General features: G+C 43.7%; 1 protein-coding gene across 11 annotated transcripts in view; it reads right to left on the bottom strand.

Moving 5' to 3' along the window:
* Positions 1–20,000, bottom strand: part of LOC125291559 (low-density lipoprotein receptor-related protein 1B-like) — a 344,912-nt gene that overhangs the window by 184,621 nt on the left and 140,291 nt on the right. For all 11 annotated transcript variants that reach the window (XR_007193020.1, XM_048238358.1, XM_048238347.1 and 8 more), the window contains 9 exons: positions 19,453–19,596; positions 16,510–16,746; positions 16,093–16,273; positions 10,373–10,592; positions 9,707–9,896; positions 7,059–7,181; positions 6,463–6,603; positions 3,565–3,690; positions 2,120–2,239 (listed from right to left, as the gene is read on the bottom strand). Coding sequence is in view for 10 of the 11 variants with exons in the window: in XM_048238358.1 (XP_048094315.1) it covers positions 2,120–2,239; positions 3,565–3,690; positions 6,463–6,603; positions 7,059–7,181; positions 9,707–9,896; positions 10,373–10,592; positions 16,093–16,273; positions 16,510–16,746; positions 19,453–19,596 (1,482 nt within the window). In the remaining variant the exon portion in view is untranslated. The remainder of the gene's footprint in view (positions 1–2,119; positions 2,240–3,564; positions 3,691–6,462; positions 6,604–7,058; positions 7,182–9,706; positions 9,897–10,372; positions 10,593–16,092; positions 16,274–16,509; positions 16,747–19,452; positions 19,597–20,000) is intronic.

Below are 20,000 nucleotides of genomic sequence, written 5' to 3'. Positions count from 1 at the left end.
TTGAAAACATGCATCGAATGTACAAACATACGGCACATGGATGAAAACATGTTTTATCCGCAACGGGAGTACAGAATGGCAAACCACTTTTTTCTTAATTATGCATATGCAATAGGTTCGGTAGAAGGATAAAAAGAAGTATAGCACAAAAAAAGCATGGGAGGAGAAGCATTAAAAGCAATTGATTAGGTATGAATGTCTGAAAGTGAAAAACGTCTACTTTTTAAAAGCAGTTGTTATCCTAATTGCAGTTAAATGTGCTAATAAGTATTCAGGGCACCAGTTGTTTTTCTTCTTAGTACTTTGTCAAAAGTGACCTTACATTTTATTTGTCTTACTTTCAATTTCACATCACCTCCTTAAGTACCTGCTTGACTAGGCTATTGAAACTGTCAAGGCCTATGTGCACAACTAGTTAAAGTATTTTTCTTTTTAAAGTGAAATAGAACTACTGCTCTTCATTGTCTCTGCTTGTTGACCTTTTACTATCAGGTCTTGTATTATTTCATGATGGCTAAACGTCTGATTCCTTTGAATCTTGTCTTGGGTTGAATCCATTCAACTGCTCGTGAGCCTTGCTCGCCAGCTACCAGTAGCTCCCCACCTGTTTCTGAATAGCTCTCAAAAACAAGTTCAAGGAAAATGTTTTGCAAATTCGATAACAAAGTCACTTGGTGAACCTGATAAAATCACAATCTACAAAGAAAGAAGGTAAAGGAACTGAAAGGAGCGTTGCAAACACATGCAAAAGCTATTCAGCTGTGTTGGGTGGAGACCCCTGCTCTAGAACTACAGTAAACACACTTCTCCCCTTTATTCACTCTCTCGGGTTTCTCTCTTAGACATTGTCACTGCTGCTGGCATATTAGAGAAAAAAAGTAAGAAAGAGAAGAAAAGAAATGGAAAAAAGAGAGAGAGGGGGAAAAAAAGCTTTGATGGACTGTCGTCAGACTGAAGTCTTCTTAAAAAGCATTCTGGCTCCACATTGGAGTTTACTGTTTCACTTTCCGCTCCCCAGAACACTGATTCAGAGAGGGGACGGCTCACTGGGCACAGAACGTTGGTATGATGCACTTCCACTGATAGATGGAAGGAACAGAGAGGAGAGAGAGAGAGAGTACAAATCTGAGTAGAAGCAATAGAGTGAATAAGTGAAAGAGAGTTTAATAGAGATAGAGTGTGGTCGAGAGAGAGAAAGTAAGTAGAGATAGAGAGAGAGAGAGAGAGAGAGAGAGAGAGAGAGAGAGGGAGAGAGAGAGGGCATAGAGGACCGGTCTAAAGGAAACAGGGAAACAAGCTGAGGTAAATCTTAAAGTGTGCCGTGACAAGAGACTGACAAGCACTATAAGCTGCAGGCTCTAACCCAAGTCCTGCAAACAAAGGCTGAAACACGGCTTCTGTTTTTGTCAGCAGGCTAACGGTGAGGTGAGACATGAACTCACAAGTGACTCAACTAAAACCATCTCTTCTGATGTCCACCCTCCACCACACTACAATACTCTCCAAAGATGTACTGATGTCAGTTGACGGGAACAGGGGGGAATGTAGGACAGTGAGTAAACATCCATTACTCTGGCATCACAGCAAGCAGCACAATGTATACAGTGGCATACACTGTGTTACTTGTTAAAGCAGGAAAATAATGTATGTTTTCAATTTTAAATAATTAACACACACACACAAGGAATATACGATACACAAATAACCCCCACACATACTCAATGAATAGGCAACAACACACACGAGTCTCCAACCACACACATAAACGTACACAAAGAACCAAAAGCATATGGAACCTCAAACACATACACTCACACAAACACAATGTTGGTATTAGAAGGAACACAGCTTAAAAAAAAAAAAAAAAAAAAAAAACAGACATTGTTCCATTGGCCAACAAAACTTGTGAAAGTCTGTGGCAGAAGGCTATTGCGATATCACCGTGTCATATGAAGGGAAACATTGCTTCCAAGTATTCCTTTCATTGCTTTCCAAAACTGTCCATTCATTCAAATCCATTCCGCACGCTGCTTATCTCCAATAGTGCTCTAGTGAAACGGGAAGAGGAGGAGGAGGAGGAGGGAGGAAGGAGGATGAGGATGAGGAAGATGACTCTCACCACATGACGTCGTCTCATCCGACTTGTCCCCACAGTCATCCTCCTGGTCACAGCGCCACACTTCCGGGATGCAGCGACCGTTGTCACAGGAGAATTGGCCAGGCTGGCATGGGCGAGAGACTGAGTGAAAGACAGAGAGAGAGATAGAGAGAGAGAGAGATAGAGAAGGAGCAATAGAAACAGGGAAAAAAAAGAGAGAGAGAGAGACAGAGAGATAGAGAGGGAGAGAGAGAGAGGGAAGGATAGACAGACACAGAGAGAGGGAAAGAGAGAGAGAGAGAGAGAGAGAGTATAAGATGGCAAAAACTCACACTCGACAACCTTATAGATGGCAGTCATCATTTGACCAGATGTCAACTCCAACAGTTTGACAGAGCTTATCAAATTGATCAGATCGATACATTTTATTTGCAATGTCCTTTCTCACTAAGTTAAAAACAACAGACAGATAAACTAAACTCTTTCCTGTTTTCAGAAGACTCTTTAACACTGGCAGCTGCTCAGCCGTATTGGGGAAGGGCATTCCAGAGGCACGAAGCCACAGCTGATTACGTAAGCACTGGTAAACATTCTCAGCCTCTGAGCAGATGACGTATCGCCTGTACCTAACTGATCACTACAAGAGAATGAGAAAAAAAATAGATACCAAACAAGTACTGAAGCACAAAATACGCTAAGGTAAAAATATGTCTATGAGCATGGGGTCTAGGAGAGCGAGCAACACTTAATGTAAGCACTCCGCACTTTATCGGGAGCTGTCAAACGCATTGACAAGACAGCATTTATCACATCTCGTCAGGCCTCTTTTCAATGGATCTCACGCTGTCCGAGACGAGGCCCTCGGGGGTCTCTGTCCCGCTCTCTCTCTCCGCGATGCTGGCCACAGGCCAGGTGTTCTGACTACGCTGCATTTTAAGAGGAGGCGGGCGCCGGGGATAAGTGCTTCTGACACCCGCTCGATAGCGGGAGAGATGCCCCGAGACTCTGATCAGCTCCGTTTTGATGCCGACTTTTAAACACAACGCACGCATGCTGATCGGTGATCCTTGTCTGCGCATTTCTGACATGTGTCTGGGAGATGTCAGCAGGAGCAATAGGCGAGAGGCGCACTGCTACTTTGATTTGTCGAACCTCAGCTGGAGGAGGGAAAAAATAAATTGGCAGAATCGGAGCAGGAGGCTTGCTGTTTATTTGAAGTTGCTCTGCCCTGAGTGATGAGGGAGACTTCTTCTCATTTAAGACGAAAAACGTTTTTTTTTTTACCACAGGCTGTACAGGGGCCATTTAATGTCAACTGAATGACACCTACTGTAACTCAGCAGCAGTGTAAATAATAAAAAAAAAATAGATAAATAAATAAATATTTGTGTTTGTGTTTCACTGAACATCTGTGACGAGAGGAAGGGAGAAAAAATAAGGGGAAAAAACAAGGAAAACAAGGTTACCTGAGCAGGTGGAGTTGGACTCGTCCTCGTTGTCCCCGCAGTCATCTGTTCCGTCACACAGCCACCTCTTGGGAATGCAGCGATTAGTCGGGCACTTGAACTGGTCCGCGGGACAGCTGTGGTTGTCTGTAGTATACAAGACCACATGCGGGCACTCAATGACAGGCACAGTCAATCTACTGGGCAGCAAAATCTCCCGGCAGCGCAAGCCACTGCCAGACACAGTCTAAGTGAGTGGAAGCATAACACAAGGCAACATCTCAAATTAATAGCCTGACATACATGTGCAAAAACAAGATGGGCTACTGATTTGACCAATTCTAGCTGCTAAAATGTGGCTTAAATAAATAAAAGGTTTAACTTCTATGCATGTACACGAGAGAGAGCTACAGTTAAACCAGGCCGAAGCACATTCCAGCGGCAGAGAGCATCGCAGCAAGCTGAAACATCTGCCAGGCTATTAGGTGACACTGGGATGGATTTAACCTGGCAGACCGGGAACTGACCTGGCATCGATCCCTACCAGCGTCAGCCACGATCTAGACTGTATTTCTCGAGGAGAAGCAGAAGAAAACTCTCCATTCGCCAAGCTTGGGACATGGTGCTAACCAGTATCTGAAATGTGTTTAGTGTGGGGAAAAAAATAAACAAGGAAACTGAACTCTCCATTGATTGAAAAAAAAAAACACAGAATGTCTCGAGGATTGTTCGGCAGAGCATCTTCAACTCCTTCCCCTTTGACCATTTAATAAACCACAGCTATTATTCCCATATCAGGATATAAAGTGAACCCCCTAAACCAGCTCTTAGCGGATATCTTGAAACCAAATCAAACATAAAGTTTTCGTCATATTAAACTATAGCACATCCCAGCTGGGCAGAAAATTGATTTTGCAATTGTGATGATTCTGGCAGAAGATTACATTATAGCATTTTTCACTGTGAAAAATGAGTGCAACTCCAACAGTTTAACATGGTGCTTATCATATCGATCGGCTCATGAGCAGATGTGTGTGGGGGCCGATGGCATAAGGGCGGAGAGTGGGGCGTGAGTCACAGCTTCAGTGTCATCAGGTTTGCTGAATACCACTGAGATATCAGAGGAATGGCAAAAAGAGGGATCAATGGTGTTTGAAGCGCTGCGACCGTCGACTTCAAGGCTAACCTAACCCTAACCCTAACCCTAGTGCCACCAAACACCAAACAGAGGTGACAGACCTCTTTCTAGCATGATGTTCATTGAGAAAAGAAGTTGCCCTTAGACCCATTGTACGTCAATTCCATAATGCTTCATGTCAGTAATTTGGTGCAGAGGGCAAAAAAATAATGTGGACAGCACACTTTTTCCAGACACATCAACGTCAAATTCTCATTTATCAGGAGTTTGAAGATGTTGCACTTTCACACCGCACAGCTGAATGACTGAAGAGGCTTTTTTTCCCTTCTCCATCTTCCAACGTTACTGCTCTGAGAGCAGAGCCTTGTGCATAGGTGGGGAGCGAGGCACCAAACCACAGCGCCAGTCACTTTCTGCTAACTCTGCATGGGTTCACAAAATAGCGGATTACAGGCGAAGCATACAAGATGAAAAAAAAAAAAAAAAAAAGTGGCGAGATGTGGAAATCTGCTGCTGTCCTCTAAATCCATGGCTGTGAACTTCCTCTGCACCCCTCCGACGTCTGCTAGGATGGAGAAAAAAATTATAATGCGGATCTGGCTGGTGATTGGCAGCTGTGCCGCTCTGAGAGCAACACGCTTAACATGCTTTTGCCAGCTAACATGGAGCTGTTTTTCTTGTGAGTAAGAATGTTTGAGAGGAAAGTTTATGTTATATATACCATTAGAATGTTATATGTTATATTTCATATGCGACATAAATATATTAGGCATTTAAGTATGCGATACCCATGTAGCAGTGAAAACAGTATATGGCAACTCTTGGTTGACAGCTGGGTTGCCAGCTCTTGCACTTTCGGAGGCTCTCTCTCTCCGCACTCCTGTCCTGTCACACAGTGTCCTCTTGCAATTTCCTTTCTTTCACCCTGACAGCGATCTGTCACACAATAAGGATGTGGATTTATTTCATACAAGGACCCTCCATTTCAAACCAGGGCAAACGTGTACATCTCCAGTGGAAGAAGCACAAAGAAGGGGAAATGTATATATATATATATATATATATATATATATATATATATATATGTATATATGTATATATACACACACATATATGTATATATGAATGTATGTATATAAAAGTACAACAGCTACACATTATTGGGTGCTATATATGTATGTAACACAAGTGCTTTATTCAGAGGTTAATAGTGTGTGATTTTCTTACATGCACTATGACATTTACTTGTTACATCTATTCACATTAGAGATGTGTTTATCCAAAGCTACTTGCAACAATTGTTGATCTACCATTGATCTATCGCTAATTGCCCCCATTGAACACAGAAGAGCCAATGACAGTTTAGTACCAGCCACACTCATACAACTTCACCTTACAATGGCATGGAGTTGCACTGCAAGTTGTTTTGATTTTGAACCGGATGTAGAGATATATTGTAAAACAATGACCAAACAATGTGCATGGGACAGATGCTACACTCTCTTTGTGAAGTACACCAAGTGCACTGTGAAGTACACTAAATTGAATTGCATTAATTTGTCACATATCTCCCATCCTATGGATTTGATGATATTCTTGATCCCATAACAAAATGAAACAGAATCACTTGTCAGGTGGATTAAGCCACATCAGTTTAGCATCGGTAAAGCTCACACACTGCCAAAAGACACCTAATTTAATGTGGGAGCAAAAGAGAGTGAGAGAAAGTGGAATAAAGCTCTAGTCCACTTTCTCTCAAGAGTAAGTGCAAACAAACTCACAGCAGACATTGTGATCCTCATCGCTTCTGTCTAGACAGTCGTCGTCACCGTCGCATTTCCACGAGATCCGGATGCAGCGCTGGTTTCGACACTGGAACTCGTCGTTAAGACACCTCTGCGGAGTTGTCTCACCGGACGACGCTGTGACAGAATCAAAACAACGGAAAATAAACATCACAGTGTTAGAACACAAAAGATAAGAAGTGCTTTGAACAAACATGGTATTATCAAAATGACTTCACAGCCAGTGGTTGCATCTGAAAACAAACACATCTGTGTACAAACACATCTTAATGTGTTTTGAGTGGCAGACAAAACAGATTCACTGATTCTGTATTAGTTCAACAACACAATGTGACAATACATGGACTTGGACAAATCAAATATACACAAAATATATACAAAATAGCTGTCTCAAAACATAACTTTAATCAATTGCACCATTCATATATAACATATTGAAATACTTGCAAGTATTACAAAATGTGCATATTTTAGCTTTGAAGCAACACCAACAACAACACAAACAACAGCACAAACAACAACAACAACAACAACAACAACAACAACAACAACAACAACTGTGTAATACTTACCAGTGCAGGTGACATTGTTTTTATCCAGCTGCTGGTTGTCAGCACAAGCACACACTCTCGCCCCTGGGATGGGCAAACAGAGGGTACTACAACCCCCATAGTTCACCCTACAGGCATTGTCACCTAGACAACAACAACAAAAACAACAGAACAATAAAACAACAGTTAAACAACCCATTTTGTTCAAATCATTTTTTCTCCAGTGGTGATTTTAGCTATTCTTTTCCCCTTTGTCATTGGAAGTCTTTGACTTTAAGCGCATAGTTCCCCTTGAAGCTCTTGTGACTCTGGGGCAAAGCATTCAACTCTGACTTCCTTTCTTTGCCATATCTAAAAGCCATTCGCCATTCCTTGATGGCCACACAAGGGAAACACCAAGTCATTTCCAAACAAATGTCAAGTGAGTTGCTCGGAACATCGCCGGTAAAGGCCTTTTGACATTTCTATCGTTTCAATGGTATAACTTGTCTTAGAATGAAAGAGAGAGAGAGAGAGAGAGAGAGAGAGAGAGAAGGAGAGATTGAAGTGGCATTTTTTCCCTCTTTTTTCTATGAGGTGACAGTCACTTGTGAAGCTGACCCACCGAGAGCCAATTATGGCAGAGGTTTATTTAGGGTTTATCCACAAGCAGAACCTTAGTGCTTGAGCCGATGGGATAAAGCATTCAGCTTTGTGAGGGCCAATCAGTGCTGTTCAAAGGATAAAGGGCACAATTAATCTCCTTGGTGACAGGGGTTCCGTGAAAAATGGTGGTCTGAAGCAATCACAGACACTGGTGAAAAATAATACTCCGATGCCAAAGACCAATACAGTGTCATTGTCCACCAATATGTACAAGCACTTAACACCATCATTACTTTGATTATTACATTGTAATTAGTTGTAAAGTGTGAGATACACCAATTAAACACTGTGTTAACAATACATTGATAGTCTGTGCTAATGCCCACTAATACCAGTTTGAACCCAACTCTAACTAGTGTAATACTAAGTGATGCTACTAATTCCCTGTACCCATTAATGTATTGTGATGTTACTGCATAATTACAGTACAATGTGATAATGTGTGATACCGGGCCGGTGGCAGCTGAGTGGTTAAGGAGCTGGACTAGCATGCAGTAGCCAGAAAAGCTATGGGGTCAATTCCCGGCTTCCACCCTTGTGCCCTTGACTAAGGCACCCACGTTGTTCTGGGGACAATGTAACAGTGCCCTTTGTAATATAATTGACATATGTCGCTTTCGAAATAATGTCTGCTGAATGAATACATGTCAATGTAAATGTAATTGGACTGTGCAATGCTTTCAAACTGTGTTAAAGTATAGTATAAGTATAAGTATAAGCATATTACCATTGTAATCTATTGATTCCGATCTGTAATATGTCAACATGCAGCAAAGCATCCGATTCAGCCTTAACATAAGGGCAGTAGACTATCTGCTGACTGCTCTGCCTGAGTGTGTCTCTTCCCATGTGCTCCCCTTTACTGTTAGATCTAAGCACAAGTGACACACAGAGGAGATGTCCTGCTGTTTCTATGGCACCAAAAACTGCCTACCGATCTCGTTCAACTCCCAGAGATGCAGCCGAGATGAAACACTGTGCATAAAACAGTAATTTCACAATCTCCTCTTTCAATCACTACTGTATATTCTCTCTATTTTTTCTCTATCCCCTCTCTCTGCCTCTCTCTCTTTCTGTCTCTCTATTTGCATGTTTTCCTTCTTTCCTTTTCTCTATGACTCCTCACTCATTTAATTTCCATCCCTCTCTCTCTCTCTCTCTCCATCACTCTCTCTCTCCATCCCTCTCTCCATCCCTCTCTCTCTCTCTCCAACGCTGAGCCAGACGGCGGTGTCCTGCTGTGCAGAGGGCCTCTCTCCGCATGCAGCGACTGGTGCTTAGAAGAGCGGATGACAGTAATCATTCCCCGCCTCCTGCTCCTTGCATCTGCATGGATTTGAGGGAGTCAGAACAGCGGCTGCTTGGCCTTGGCCCCCTGCCTCCCCACTCAGTAGGGGGGATTACCACCGCACACCCACACCCCCATGCCCACCCGCCTGCCCAGCATGCCATAGCTCTGACAGTCATTGTAGCTTTCCAATAACATTAGCGGACTAATTTGTCATTTTGCAACAGGAATTACCAGATACTATCATAGTAATGTATTGTCAGATTTTCATTTTGTGCAGTCATAACAAATAATTGGTTGAAAGGGTAACCTGAAGGTTATGTGCGGGAGAGCCATTATGATGCTAAGATTTCAACATTGGCTACATATGATATAACAGGCTATACGTGATTCCAATGTATTACATAACAATGCATCAAATGGATATAAAAGCAAGCTTGGCCTTCAGAGACTGAGCTGTTTGAATTATCACACATACTCGACCATTCATATATTTTCTGCCTACTGCATGTGACATCACTAAAATGTCTACCACAGAAGAAAAAAAAATCTGCAAAAGAAAAGCTCTGCACTTCTATAAAATGTATATCAAGACATAAAACACACAAATAACACAATGCCACATGCAACGCCACTAATGATTCTTTTTGATTCTCTTTTTTTCTTCCACATTAAGGCATCATGGATGCTATCAATACCTAAACAGTGTATTGAAACCATGACAGGGATTGTTTACCTATCTGAGACTGAGCATCAAACACACGGAGGCCGAAGAGTGGAGGCCGTTCACTCCTCCGCAGGTTGACATCTCCAGAGCTCAGGTCCAGTTGAAAGATAGAGCCGTTCATGTACTCCGTCCAGAAGATGGAACTCCGGTAGTGGGAGATCCCGAAAGGATGATTCAGCTCCTTGCCATTGTAAACAACCTGCAGCATTAGTAGAGTTGTTATAGCACCATTATAACAAAACAATAACATACTCTATATATCAAAAACACATTTACTTATGTTGAAAAACTCCTGAGATTTATCAGATCTCTGAAAAGAAATTAAGAGACCACTGCACATTTTTCTGATGTCATGCTACGGTTGCTGAATGACATTCAAATGTGTTGACGGTCATATTAAAAATTAAGAGACCACTGCAAATTTGAATATGACCGTCAACCCATGAATATATATGAATATATAATGAATATATATACATTGAAATAATTTGGTGATTCATCTTTTTGTGTGAATAAATATTTGGAAAAGTTTGTAAAAAGAAAGAATGAGTGTGAGCTTATAGATACACCATGAATGGCACTATTTCCATTAGGATACAGTAGGATGTGCTGCACATGCACTCTTATGTAATCCATGCATGTAAATATGTCTGCTAAATGCTCTGACAAGCTCACCATTCGTCCTGTGCCGTTGAGGTAGATCCTCTCTATGTGGTCATAGTAAGCATCACACCAGTACATAGAGCTTGTGCCGTGGTCCAGGGTGAGGCCATTTGGCCAAAGCATGTTGGACGTCACAAATATCCTCCTGTTTGAGCCGTCCATCCACGCCTTCTCTATCCTGCCGATGCTATCATTCACCTCGTCCTCCTCCCAGTCGGTCCAGTACATCCAACTGAAACAATCACAATCACAAACATAGTGCTCATTTGAGAACTCATGAGATTCCACTGGGTAAGGGGAAAAAAAAGCCTCTTTTACATTTTCAGTTGTCTATCACAAGATCTCACAATGCATATGATCCATCAAGCTGTTAAATTAGAAGTGAAATGGGATGCTTACAGTCATTTGTAAGTCATCAGTGCCGAAAAAAGGAATTTAAGGCTAAATGGCATGGTAGACTAATGCACAGAGCCGTGAGCTATCCACCAGACCACAGCCTAATTGAACATTACTAATGTCCTTACAACAAGATGGAATGCCCAGCCTCAGGGAAACACTTTGATTATGTGGAATGATGTCTCTTCAAGACAATAAGCATCAGACCAAAAAAAAAAAGAGAGAAAAAGAAACAGATCTTCAAAAACGCCCAAATCTCTTTTTCTCCTACTCTCTAGTTTGGACTGCATCCAGCGCGAGGCCATGAGGGTGTCTCCGTTGGCTCTCCTCGTCCCTCGGCAGTGTGCTCACAAGAGACATTTTGAGGGCTGTCCCATTATCAAGTATATTCCTCCAGTGGACCGAAATGTTCGCTCCCTGAAAAGATCCCCCTATATCCGACTAAAAGCAGTGAGCTAAAACTGGCCACTACAGTGAGCAGAAATTTCCATTTGTTATACAACAGTCTGTCTAACTCTGAACGTGGTTAATCCATATTCACAATCAAAACAAATGGCATAAAGAATGTAACCAGGCTCAAGCCGTAACTGAACAGCCATATCCAACTAGCTTGATTCACTACATATAGAACTATTGACATTCATGACGCATCCGAGCAAGATCAGGGCCAGATTAGGGCTGCATCAGGGCCACATGCTCTCTAAAGTCGTTGGCTATCTGGGCTGGCTCTCCAGAGGACTTTCCCTCGTTCTCTGTCTCTCCCTCTTCCTTTCTTCCTCTCTGTCTCTCTCTCTTCCTTTCTGCGTCTGAGGCAGTAAATGGGGTCTGGGAGAATGGGGGCCTGTATTCTCGGAGGGTTTGTGATATTTGAAAAGTGATTGGGTCAACGTTTTGACATGATCCTTTGTCTGTTGAGCGCACTTAAGGGATTTGATGGCTCCGTGAGCCCCTCAAAGGGCCTCATAGCCCCCTTCTCATCTCATCAGCGACAGAAGCCCCGCTACATGTAAGGTGCATAAAAGACATTCTGATGGAGGGTGAGGCGGCCTCTCTCTCTCTCTCTCTCATTCTTTTGCTCTTTACCCCCCCCCCCTCTCTCTCATTCTCTTATTTTGTGCACTGTCTTCATGACCCCATGAATAATTCAACAAGCAAACAGGAACACTTTGACTCCTAGTCCTTGCTGTGGGAGGCAATAATCTGACACAAAAAAAAAAAGGGGGGAAAGAAAAAATGAGGAGAAAAGTAGAAGAAAGGATGCAGGGGGATTGAAGGAGCTGGGAATAGGGGACAGAGCCAGACATAAAGGACAAGGGAGGAGAATGAGCTATTGAAGGAGCGAGTCGGAGAGAGAGTGGATTTTCAAACTGAAGCAAACGAGTGGATTATGAGACACAGATAAAGAGAGAGAGAGAGAGAGAGAGAGAGAAAGAGAGAGAGAGAGAAAGAGAGAGAGAGAGAGGGAGGGAGAGAGAGAGAGAGAGGGAGAGAGAGAGAGAGAGAAAGAGAGAGAGAGAGAGAGAGGGAGGGAGAGAGAGAGAGAGAGGGAGAGAGAGAGAGAGGGAGGGGGTAAACAGAGTGCAGCAGACACAGACCAAGCACAGATCAAGCGAAAGCTGCAATTGAGTGAGAGAAAGAGAAAGAGAGAGAAAGTGAGAGGCTGAAGGAAAGAGAGATGGAGACAGAGGAGGCATTGATACGAAAAGGCAGAGGAGCTAATCTTGTCATGTTAGCAGTTGCATGCAGACAAAAAGACTAACAAAGAAGCTCGGCATCTCCCACTACATGCCAAACAGCCCTACTTAATATGGTGCAGTTTTGGCTTATCTATTATATGGTTAGTGTTATTATTCTGTTTTAGTTAGTCTATTAGTAATATTGGTATATAATAACATATTTAAATAAAGGGAGAAACATGCATAGTAAATAGCATAGGGTACTTATTTGACTGGCACTTTTATCCAAAGTTACTTACATATGTCAACTATTACATTACCAGTCTCCCCTGTGCAACATGGCCTTGCTCAAGGGCACTGCAGAGGCAGCCGAGAATGCAACCTACAACTCCCCTGGCTACTGCCTGCTAGCCCATCTCCTTAGTCACCATGCTAAGCACCGCCGAAAGAGACTGACCAATCATGGAGTCAGCACTCTAGATAGTTTCCTGTTTTTCCGACCGACTGGGTGGCTCTTAAAGACCAGACCTGCTTCCAAAAAACAACACCACTCATACTGAAACATGGCTAACGCCCACTTTTCACCAAAACCGCACACACACACACACACACACACACACACACACACACACACACACACACACACACACACACACACACACACACACACACACACAGTGTCTGTGGGTCCAATGACATTTCCTACAGTGGACTGTGATTGAGTCAGAAATGAAACTCTCTCGTCTTCCGAATCTTTGTCACTAGAGCTGTGGCTGGAGACGGGGATACTAATGAATAAATCCTCTGGGTCTCTTGTTTTGGACTAGCAGGCTACAAACAAACACTGACCACAAGCTCCACAAAGATAATATCTAATATCTGAATTAGCATTACAAATGTGCCACCTTAGAAAAGAGAAGACCTTAGCAGAGTTAAAGTGGTCAGTTAGCATGACCATAAACCATCTCTAACAAACGGTGAGTCTCTGGTGTAAGGCCTTAGCAGAGTTAAAAAGGTCAGTTAGCATGACCATAAACCATCTCTAACAAAAGTCTCTGGTGCAAGGCATCTTTCAAGAGCAGGCAGTGCTGTTTTTACAGTCTTCTGTATTGTTTTTAAATGATTTTTATGTTGGCGTACTCAAACAGAAATCTAATCATATGCGCCAAGGGTGCTCTCCTGCACTTAAACATCAAACTGGCAGAACCAGATATCACCGAGGTCTCAGACTCTCACTCCTCTCCACTCAGCAGTCAAAGCAGAGAGAGAGAAAGAGAGGGAGACAGGGAGGGAGAGATAGAGGGAGACGGAGGGAGAGAGAGGGAGAGAGATATGTGTGAGAGCGCCAAGCCCGCACTTTCGCTGCCAAGTAGGCGATTTGCACTCTGCCCGTTTGGCCTTCGCTCTCCGAGAGATGCGTTGATTTTTCTCGCCCTGCACAGTCGATGCTGAACCCCCCCGCCCCCCAACGAACCCACACACCCACCCCACCCTCCCCTCATCTGCCAGTTCAGCGAAAGGTCAGCATAGCAGGGTGAGACGGAACAGGCTTTGTAAGATATTAATCACTTTCACACAAATGAACGATTCCGAAATCCGAAATCGAAAGATCTGATCTTTGAACTTTGATCTTTGAACTCTGAACTAGAAAGATCTGAGCTACTACATATGCAAACATTAAAAAGAAATAAATTAAAAAAAAAAAAAAAAAAAATCCCATCTCCACTAGACTGAAACAGAGAGAGGCAGAAAGAGTGGGATAATTCTGAGTGAATTTCTCATCATTTTACTGTACTCTGCAATTCATGCAATTCAAGTGTGTAAAAAAGTATGAGTTGGCGTTATTCAATACGGATGGTGGTTGATTATTCAAAGACTCAAAGGAAAATGTTTGAACAATGAACCTAATTATTTAAGCTAATGAACCTATTGTGCCATTTCTTCTCTTTTAATTATGACAATTTTATTAAAGCAAATGTCCCTGAGTCGTACATTGAGAAATAAACCTATTTAAAAATGCATCCATGCACACTGACTCTCCTGTAGAGTCACACAATCACACACATAACAATGGCAAATTACAGGATTATATTTCTTTAAATGCGGCTGGTAGTATTCTGTAGTATTTAACCAAACAACAACATTAATAACATATGCACTCATGAACACAGACACGTGTGTGTGTGTGTGTGTGTGTGTGTGTGTGTGTGTGTGTGTGTGTGTGTGTGTGTGCTTGTGTTTGTATGTGTGTTTTGGTGTGTGTGTGTGTGTGTGTATGTGTGTGTGTGTGTCTGTGTGTGTGTGTGTGTGTGTGTATGTGTGTTTAGGGGTGTGGTATGTGTGTGTGTATGTGTGTTTAGGGGTGTGTGTGTGTGTGTGTGTGTGTGTGTGTGTGTTAAGGCGTGTGTGTGTGTGTGTGTGTGTGTGTGTGTGTGTGTTTAGTGTGTTTAGTGTGTGTGTGTGTGTGTTTAGGGTGTGTGTGTGTGTGTGTGTGTGTGTGTGTGTGAAGCTGTTTCCTTATATCTGCTCCAAGCCTCAATCTGCCTTCAGCGAGACCCCCACCACCACCACCACCACCACCTTCCTCGGGATGCAGGAGTTTTGCCTCACACCCAGCACGGGCGATAATGAGATTGGCTGTGGGCCATTGAGCTCAACCTGTTTTACTGCCAGCGTCATGTTAGCTTACCACTAACCCCCCACAATCCACTGCTTGTGTACATTTCCTATCCTTTCAATCGCCTCGGAGGCTAAGCGGAGGGCAAACAAACGTTTGTAAACCGATTGTAATGAGGACTCAGTCTTCCTGGCTAGGTTTATGGCCAGGAGGGGGAAGGAAATAAATCAATGCATTACAACCGCTTTAGCTTCTGTTTATTTTTTAAACCCGTTCCCTGCTTTAGAAGTTATTAAAGTGTGGGCTTCCATACTCGCTGGTCTTCTATATCGATTTGTTCAGCAAACAGAGAAAAGGAGGGAAAGAAAACAGATTTTTTTATCAGCTACTATGATTTAAAACACTAGCTCAAACTTTTCTACTTTTTAAGTTCAGGTCTGTTAGTTCTTCTCATCCTCGCACAGTACTAGTACCACTACTGATATAGCTACCGGCACAACTACTGCTTCTAATACTATTATTTCAGCAGCTATGACGTCTGGAACTAATGCTACTACTATTGCTATTCCTTTCAAGTTATTTGATATTCCCCAAATTCATCCAACAACACTACTATTACTAATGCCATTCAACTGATTCTCTGGTAGAAGTCAACTGGATAAGAGTTACATTTGCATTGCATTTATTAATTTAGCATACACTTTTTTCCAACGTGACCTAAGCCGGCCTTTGGAAAAGATTTTTGAAAGACTACATTCTCAGACCCTCTCACGTCATAGAGTTTTGAGTGACAGACTAGTCACAGACTAGTGATTTTGCAGACATGATTTTGCAGATAATATCAAACATGTGGGCACAACCATGAAAGCCGGGTATTGAAACCACAACTTTCCAGGCTACTGCATGCTAGCCCAGCTCCTTAACCACTACGCTACCACCACCCCTAAGAGTGCCACATTAGCAGACTACATTGCTTCCTTTTATCATGGAACAATGATTGCAAGTTCAGTTTGAAGGACAGAGCCATTGTTTTAATCCCTCACCTGTTCAGAGGGTCCACCACTATAGCCCTGGGATGTGACATATCCCCCTCCAAAAGGGTCTTCCTGGTTTCTGCGGCCCGCTCCAGTCGGGCCACATTGATGGTTTTCCTATAGCCGTCGTTGGTCCAGTACAGGTTATTCCCAATCCAGTCCACTGATATTCCCTCCACGTTATCCAGGTCTGAGAGATAACACAAGATGCAAATTACAAGAAATCGAAAGTTCATTATTTAGCTTAATTCAGCGTGTAACATTTATAATGAAATCGCATTGAAAGTGGTTGATTTGAGAAGTATATATGCAAATGCATTATTGACAGTAAATTGTTATCTTTCACAGCTTAATTTTTACTCAATTCTATGAAGCATGAACATAAATACTGTAAGTAGAAATGGTTTATGTAAGACCAGTGGTCACCTTCGTTGAGGATTGTTTCTCGGCCACTCCCGTCAATCTTTTGCCGGCCAATCAGGAAGCTTGTGGTGTCAGCAAAGTAGATGTGGCCTGTTTCGGCGTGGTAGTCCAGCGCTCTGGGGTTGACCAGATCCTCGATGGGGACCATGTGCTCACTGCTGGACTTGGCACTCAGCCCCAGTCCACGGACAATCCCAGGCCGTCCCTTGCCGTAAAACAGGAACAGCTCGTTCTTAGGCCCTGGAAACACACAGAGATAAGCCGCTAAGGAGACGCGGCACTTACAGAATCCTACGTAGAAATGTATGGGGACAGTTTGTAGCGCCAAGATGGCGATTGTCTACAAATATCCAGCCCCTTCCTGTGCCAAAAGCCAATTGTCGGCCAAACAAGGAAATCCTGCTGCTGGCCTTTCTCTGCCGTGAAACAGAAACAACTCGTTCATGTGTCATGGAAACCAACACGCACATTCAACCGAGTTCCTCTATCATCCAGTGTAGACAGCCTAAGATGAACTTTTTTGGAGAGGGAATCCTCATCTATTACCAAGCCCAAGCTAATGCAGTCGCTGTAATGGATTGCAGCAATCAGAGTCACTTTGCCGTCCCAGGACTGAAATTAGTGTGATGGAAGGCTTTCATGCGTCAGGTGTTGGCAAGGTTATTTTCACTGATTGGAACTTTGTTGACTGCGGACAATCGTTTGATTTAAAAGAACACGTGGCACATTGACAGAGGGATTTAAGCGAGCGCAGACGTGACACTGATTAATTGGAAGAGAGGAAGAGGCGTATAAATACGGTAAGTCACCGCGAAACAGGAAGGAGGAGGATCCATGCTAGCCCCTATATCATAGGGGTGGGGAAGAGTGAGTGTGTGTGTGTGTGTGTGTGTGTGTGTGTGTGTGTGTGTGTGTGTGTAAATAGGTCTACATACGTTTGTGTGTGTGTGTGTGTGTGTGTGTGTGTGTGTGTGTGTGTGTGTGTGTGTGTGTGTGTGTGTGTGTGTGTGTGTGTGTGTGTTTGTTTATGTGTGTAAAATAGAAAATCGGAGAGAAAAAATAGCAGCAATGAGCGAGAGAAATAAAAGACAGATTAAGAGATATGTGAAAAGAAGGAGAAAGAGAATGGGTATTAGAGAGAAATAGAGAGAGACAGAGACAGAGACAGAGCGAGGGAGAGAGAGAGAGAGAGTGAAAGAGAGAGAGAGGGGCTGGAGAAGATGGGGCAGGAGAGGGAAATGTCAAAGACAGCAGGAGCCAGAAAGAACAAAGACTGCGAGAGAGGAGTAGAGAACGGAGAAAAAGAGAGAGAGAGAGAGAGTGGGGGGGGTGTGGAGCGAAAGAGAGAAAGAACAAAAGGGGACATTTCCCTCATTGTCAGCCTAGTTCCCCAAGCCTTCCCCAGGAGACAGGCGTCTGCTGTGGGGTAAGACCACACAGACACCCCTCCCATTCATCATCCGGCCTGGGGAGGCCTGCCCGCCTCTAAGACAATTAGGCACTGGAGACCCAGATAGCACACAACAGGGTGGCAGGGGGAGGGAGGGAGGGCCGCGCTCTGCATCACTGAATGCCACCACAGCAGGTAGACGACAGAGACAGGGAGAGACAGAGATAGACAGAAAAAGAGAGAGAGAGAGAGAGAGAGAGATGAGGGAGGGAGATGAGGGGAGGGGAGGGGGGGGCAGGTGTCTTGAGAGAACATCTGGGTGGACAAATAAATCAAACTTGCCACAGGAAGCTGCGCTCCCCTCATTACCGTGGCAACGCGGCGCGGCCTAGACCTCTCCGCTCTGCTCCTCTCCTCCCCCCGGAATCGTGTCGTTACTTGAGCGTCCGCCTTCACTGTCAGCCGCGTAATGTCCATTGATCAGGTGAGCTCATGCAACACCGCCGCAACTTAAACCAGCATTACGCCCGCGATGAATCACACTGATATCCGGTCAATAAGGCAGCAGCGCTCCGAGAGCGACCGCGCTGTATCGCCACAATGAGCGGAGCCGAGACCAATCTGTGTCCATCACAATAGAAGCTTTGATATACTGACCAGGTCCAACGCACTTCATCGTCTGGCCTTGACAGCACGCCCAAGCGGGTGCGACTCAATAACTGCGGCTTTCGCTCGCTACTCAATGATGAAGAGAATGATAAGTGCATATACTTTCAAGCAATCTGACATCGAGTGATTTAGAGAGCCATTGTCCTCATTTCTGACAAGCCTTCTTTGTCTTCAGGTTGAGGGACAGACACACGCAAAAATTTGTCCAGCGCAATTAGCTTTAAAGCAGCAGCTACTGTAGCATTGAAAAGTGACAATCTAACCATGGGCAAAAACCTCATAAACAGCAACAACAGCAGTGCAGCTGACAAGGTCTTGCTGTGAAGGTTTTCCTTTTGATGGTAACTATACAGTAGTTCCCTAAAAAACATTTCTCACCATTAGCTGATGACTGCTTATTAAAAGGTGAAGGCAACAAGTGTAGCTGCCTCAGGAGTCTAAAGAGATCTTGTTGACATGTGCCCCCTACTAATGGGCCTTGAATGTGTTTCTGTATATATAGAGAGAGCAGGATGTTGGGTGTGTATTCAGCTTTGTCACATTGACTGATGAGTAAAGAGCACCTGCATAATAGTAGGTTTCATTAAAAACGCTGTGTGTAAGATAATTCATTTCTAAATGCAGAGCACTATGTCAGCATTGAGGAGTGTCATGAAAAAAAGAAAGAAAAACAGAACAAAAAGAAAAAAAAAAGACAGAACTAAAGAAGGAAAGAAAGGAAGAGAAAGAAAGTGACATGACATGAAATATATCTCTACACACAGGCCCTGCATCAACGTTACATTTAAAATTAGCCTACACTCTGCGAAACACATCCTTCAAAAAGGCTCACCGCAGGAGCTGTGGTGTGGTGAGAAGTGATGTGAGTGATTAAACGTGAAACTAACGTTTGCAGGACTGTCCGTCTCCTCCCAGGCTGAAGCCGGTGCGGCAGCGGCAGGTCCTGGACTTGCAGCTCCCGCTCAGCAGGCAGATGTGCCCGCAGCCTCCGGGCTTCCCGTACGGGTCCATCTCACAGGCGTGGCTCCTGACTGGACACACACACACACACACACACACACACACACACACACACACACGCACACACGGAGGAGAACATAATCAAAACCACATCCTGTGCAGACTGCCTGCTAAGTCAAGGTGGAGAATCGAGGTCAGCTTTTTGGGAAAATGGAAAAATGCCAGTCTACGCACATACAGTAGTGTTTAACCACAACACATAACATGTGTCACTGTTTCACCATCTGATGTGGGTATGTTGTGTTTTGCTAGAGTAGCACATGTTCGCTCATATCATGTGTTATTGCTGGACTCAGGCTCAAATGCCAGCCAAGATAGACGACGAGGCAACCAACGAACCATGGAGGGAAAATTGCAGCATACATCATACAGAGCTGCACACACACACACACACACACACACACACACACACACA

Source organism: Alosa alosa, chromosome 3 (assembly GCF_017589495.1).
Source record: "Alosa alosa isolate M-15738 ecotype Scorff River chromosome 3, AALO_Geno_1.1, whole genome shotgun sequence".
NCBI lineage: Eukaryota > Metazoa > Chordata > Actinopteri > Clupeiformes > Clupeidae > Alosa > Alosa alosa.
The sequence above is the reverse complement of the archived record's forward strand: the minus strand, read 5'-3'. Positions and strand labels throughout refer to the sequence as shown.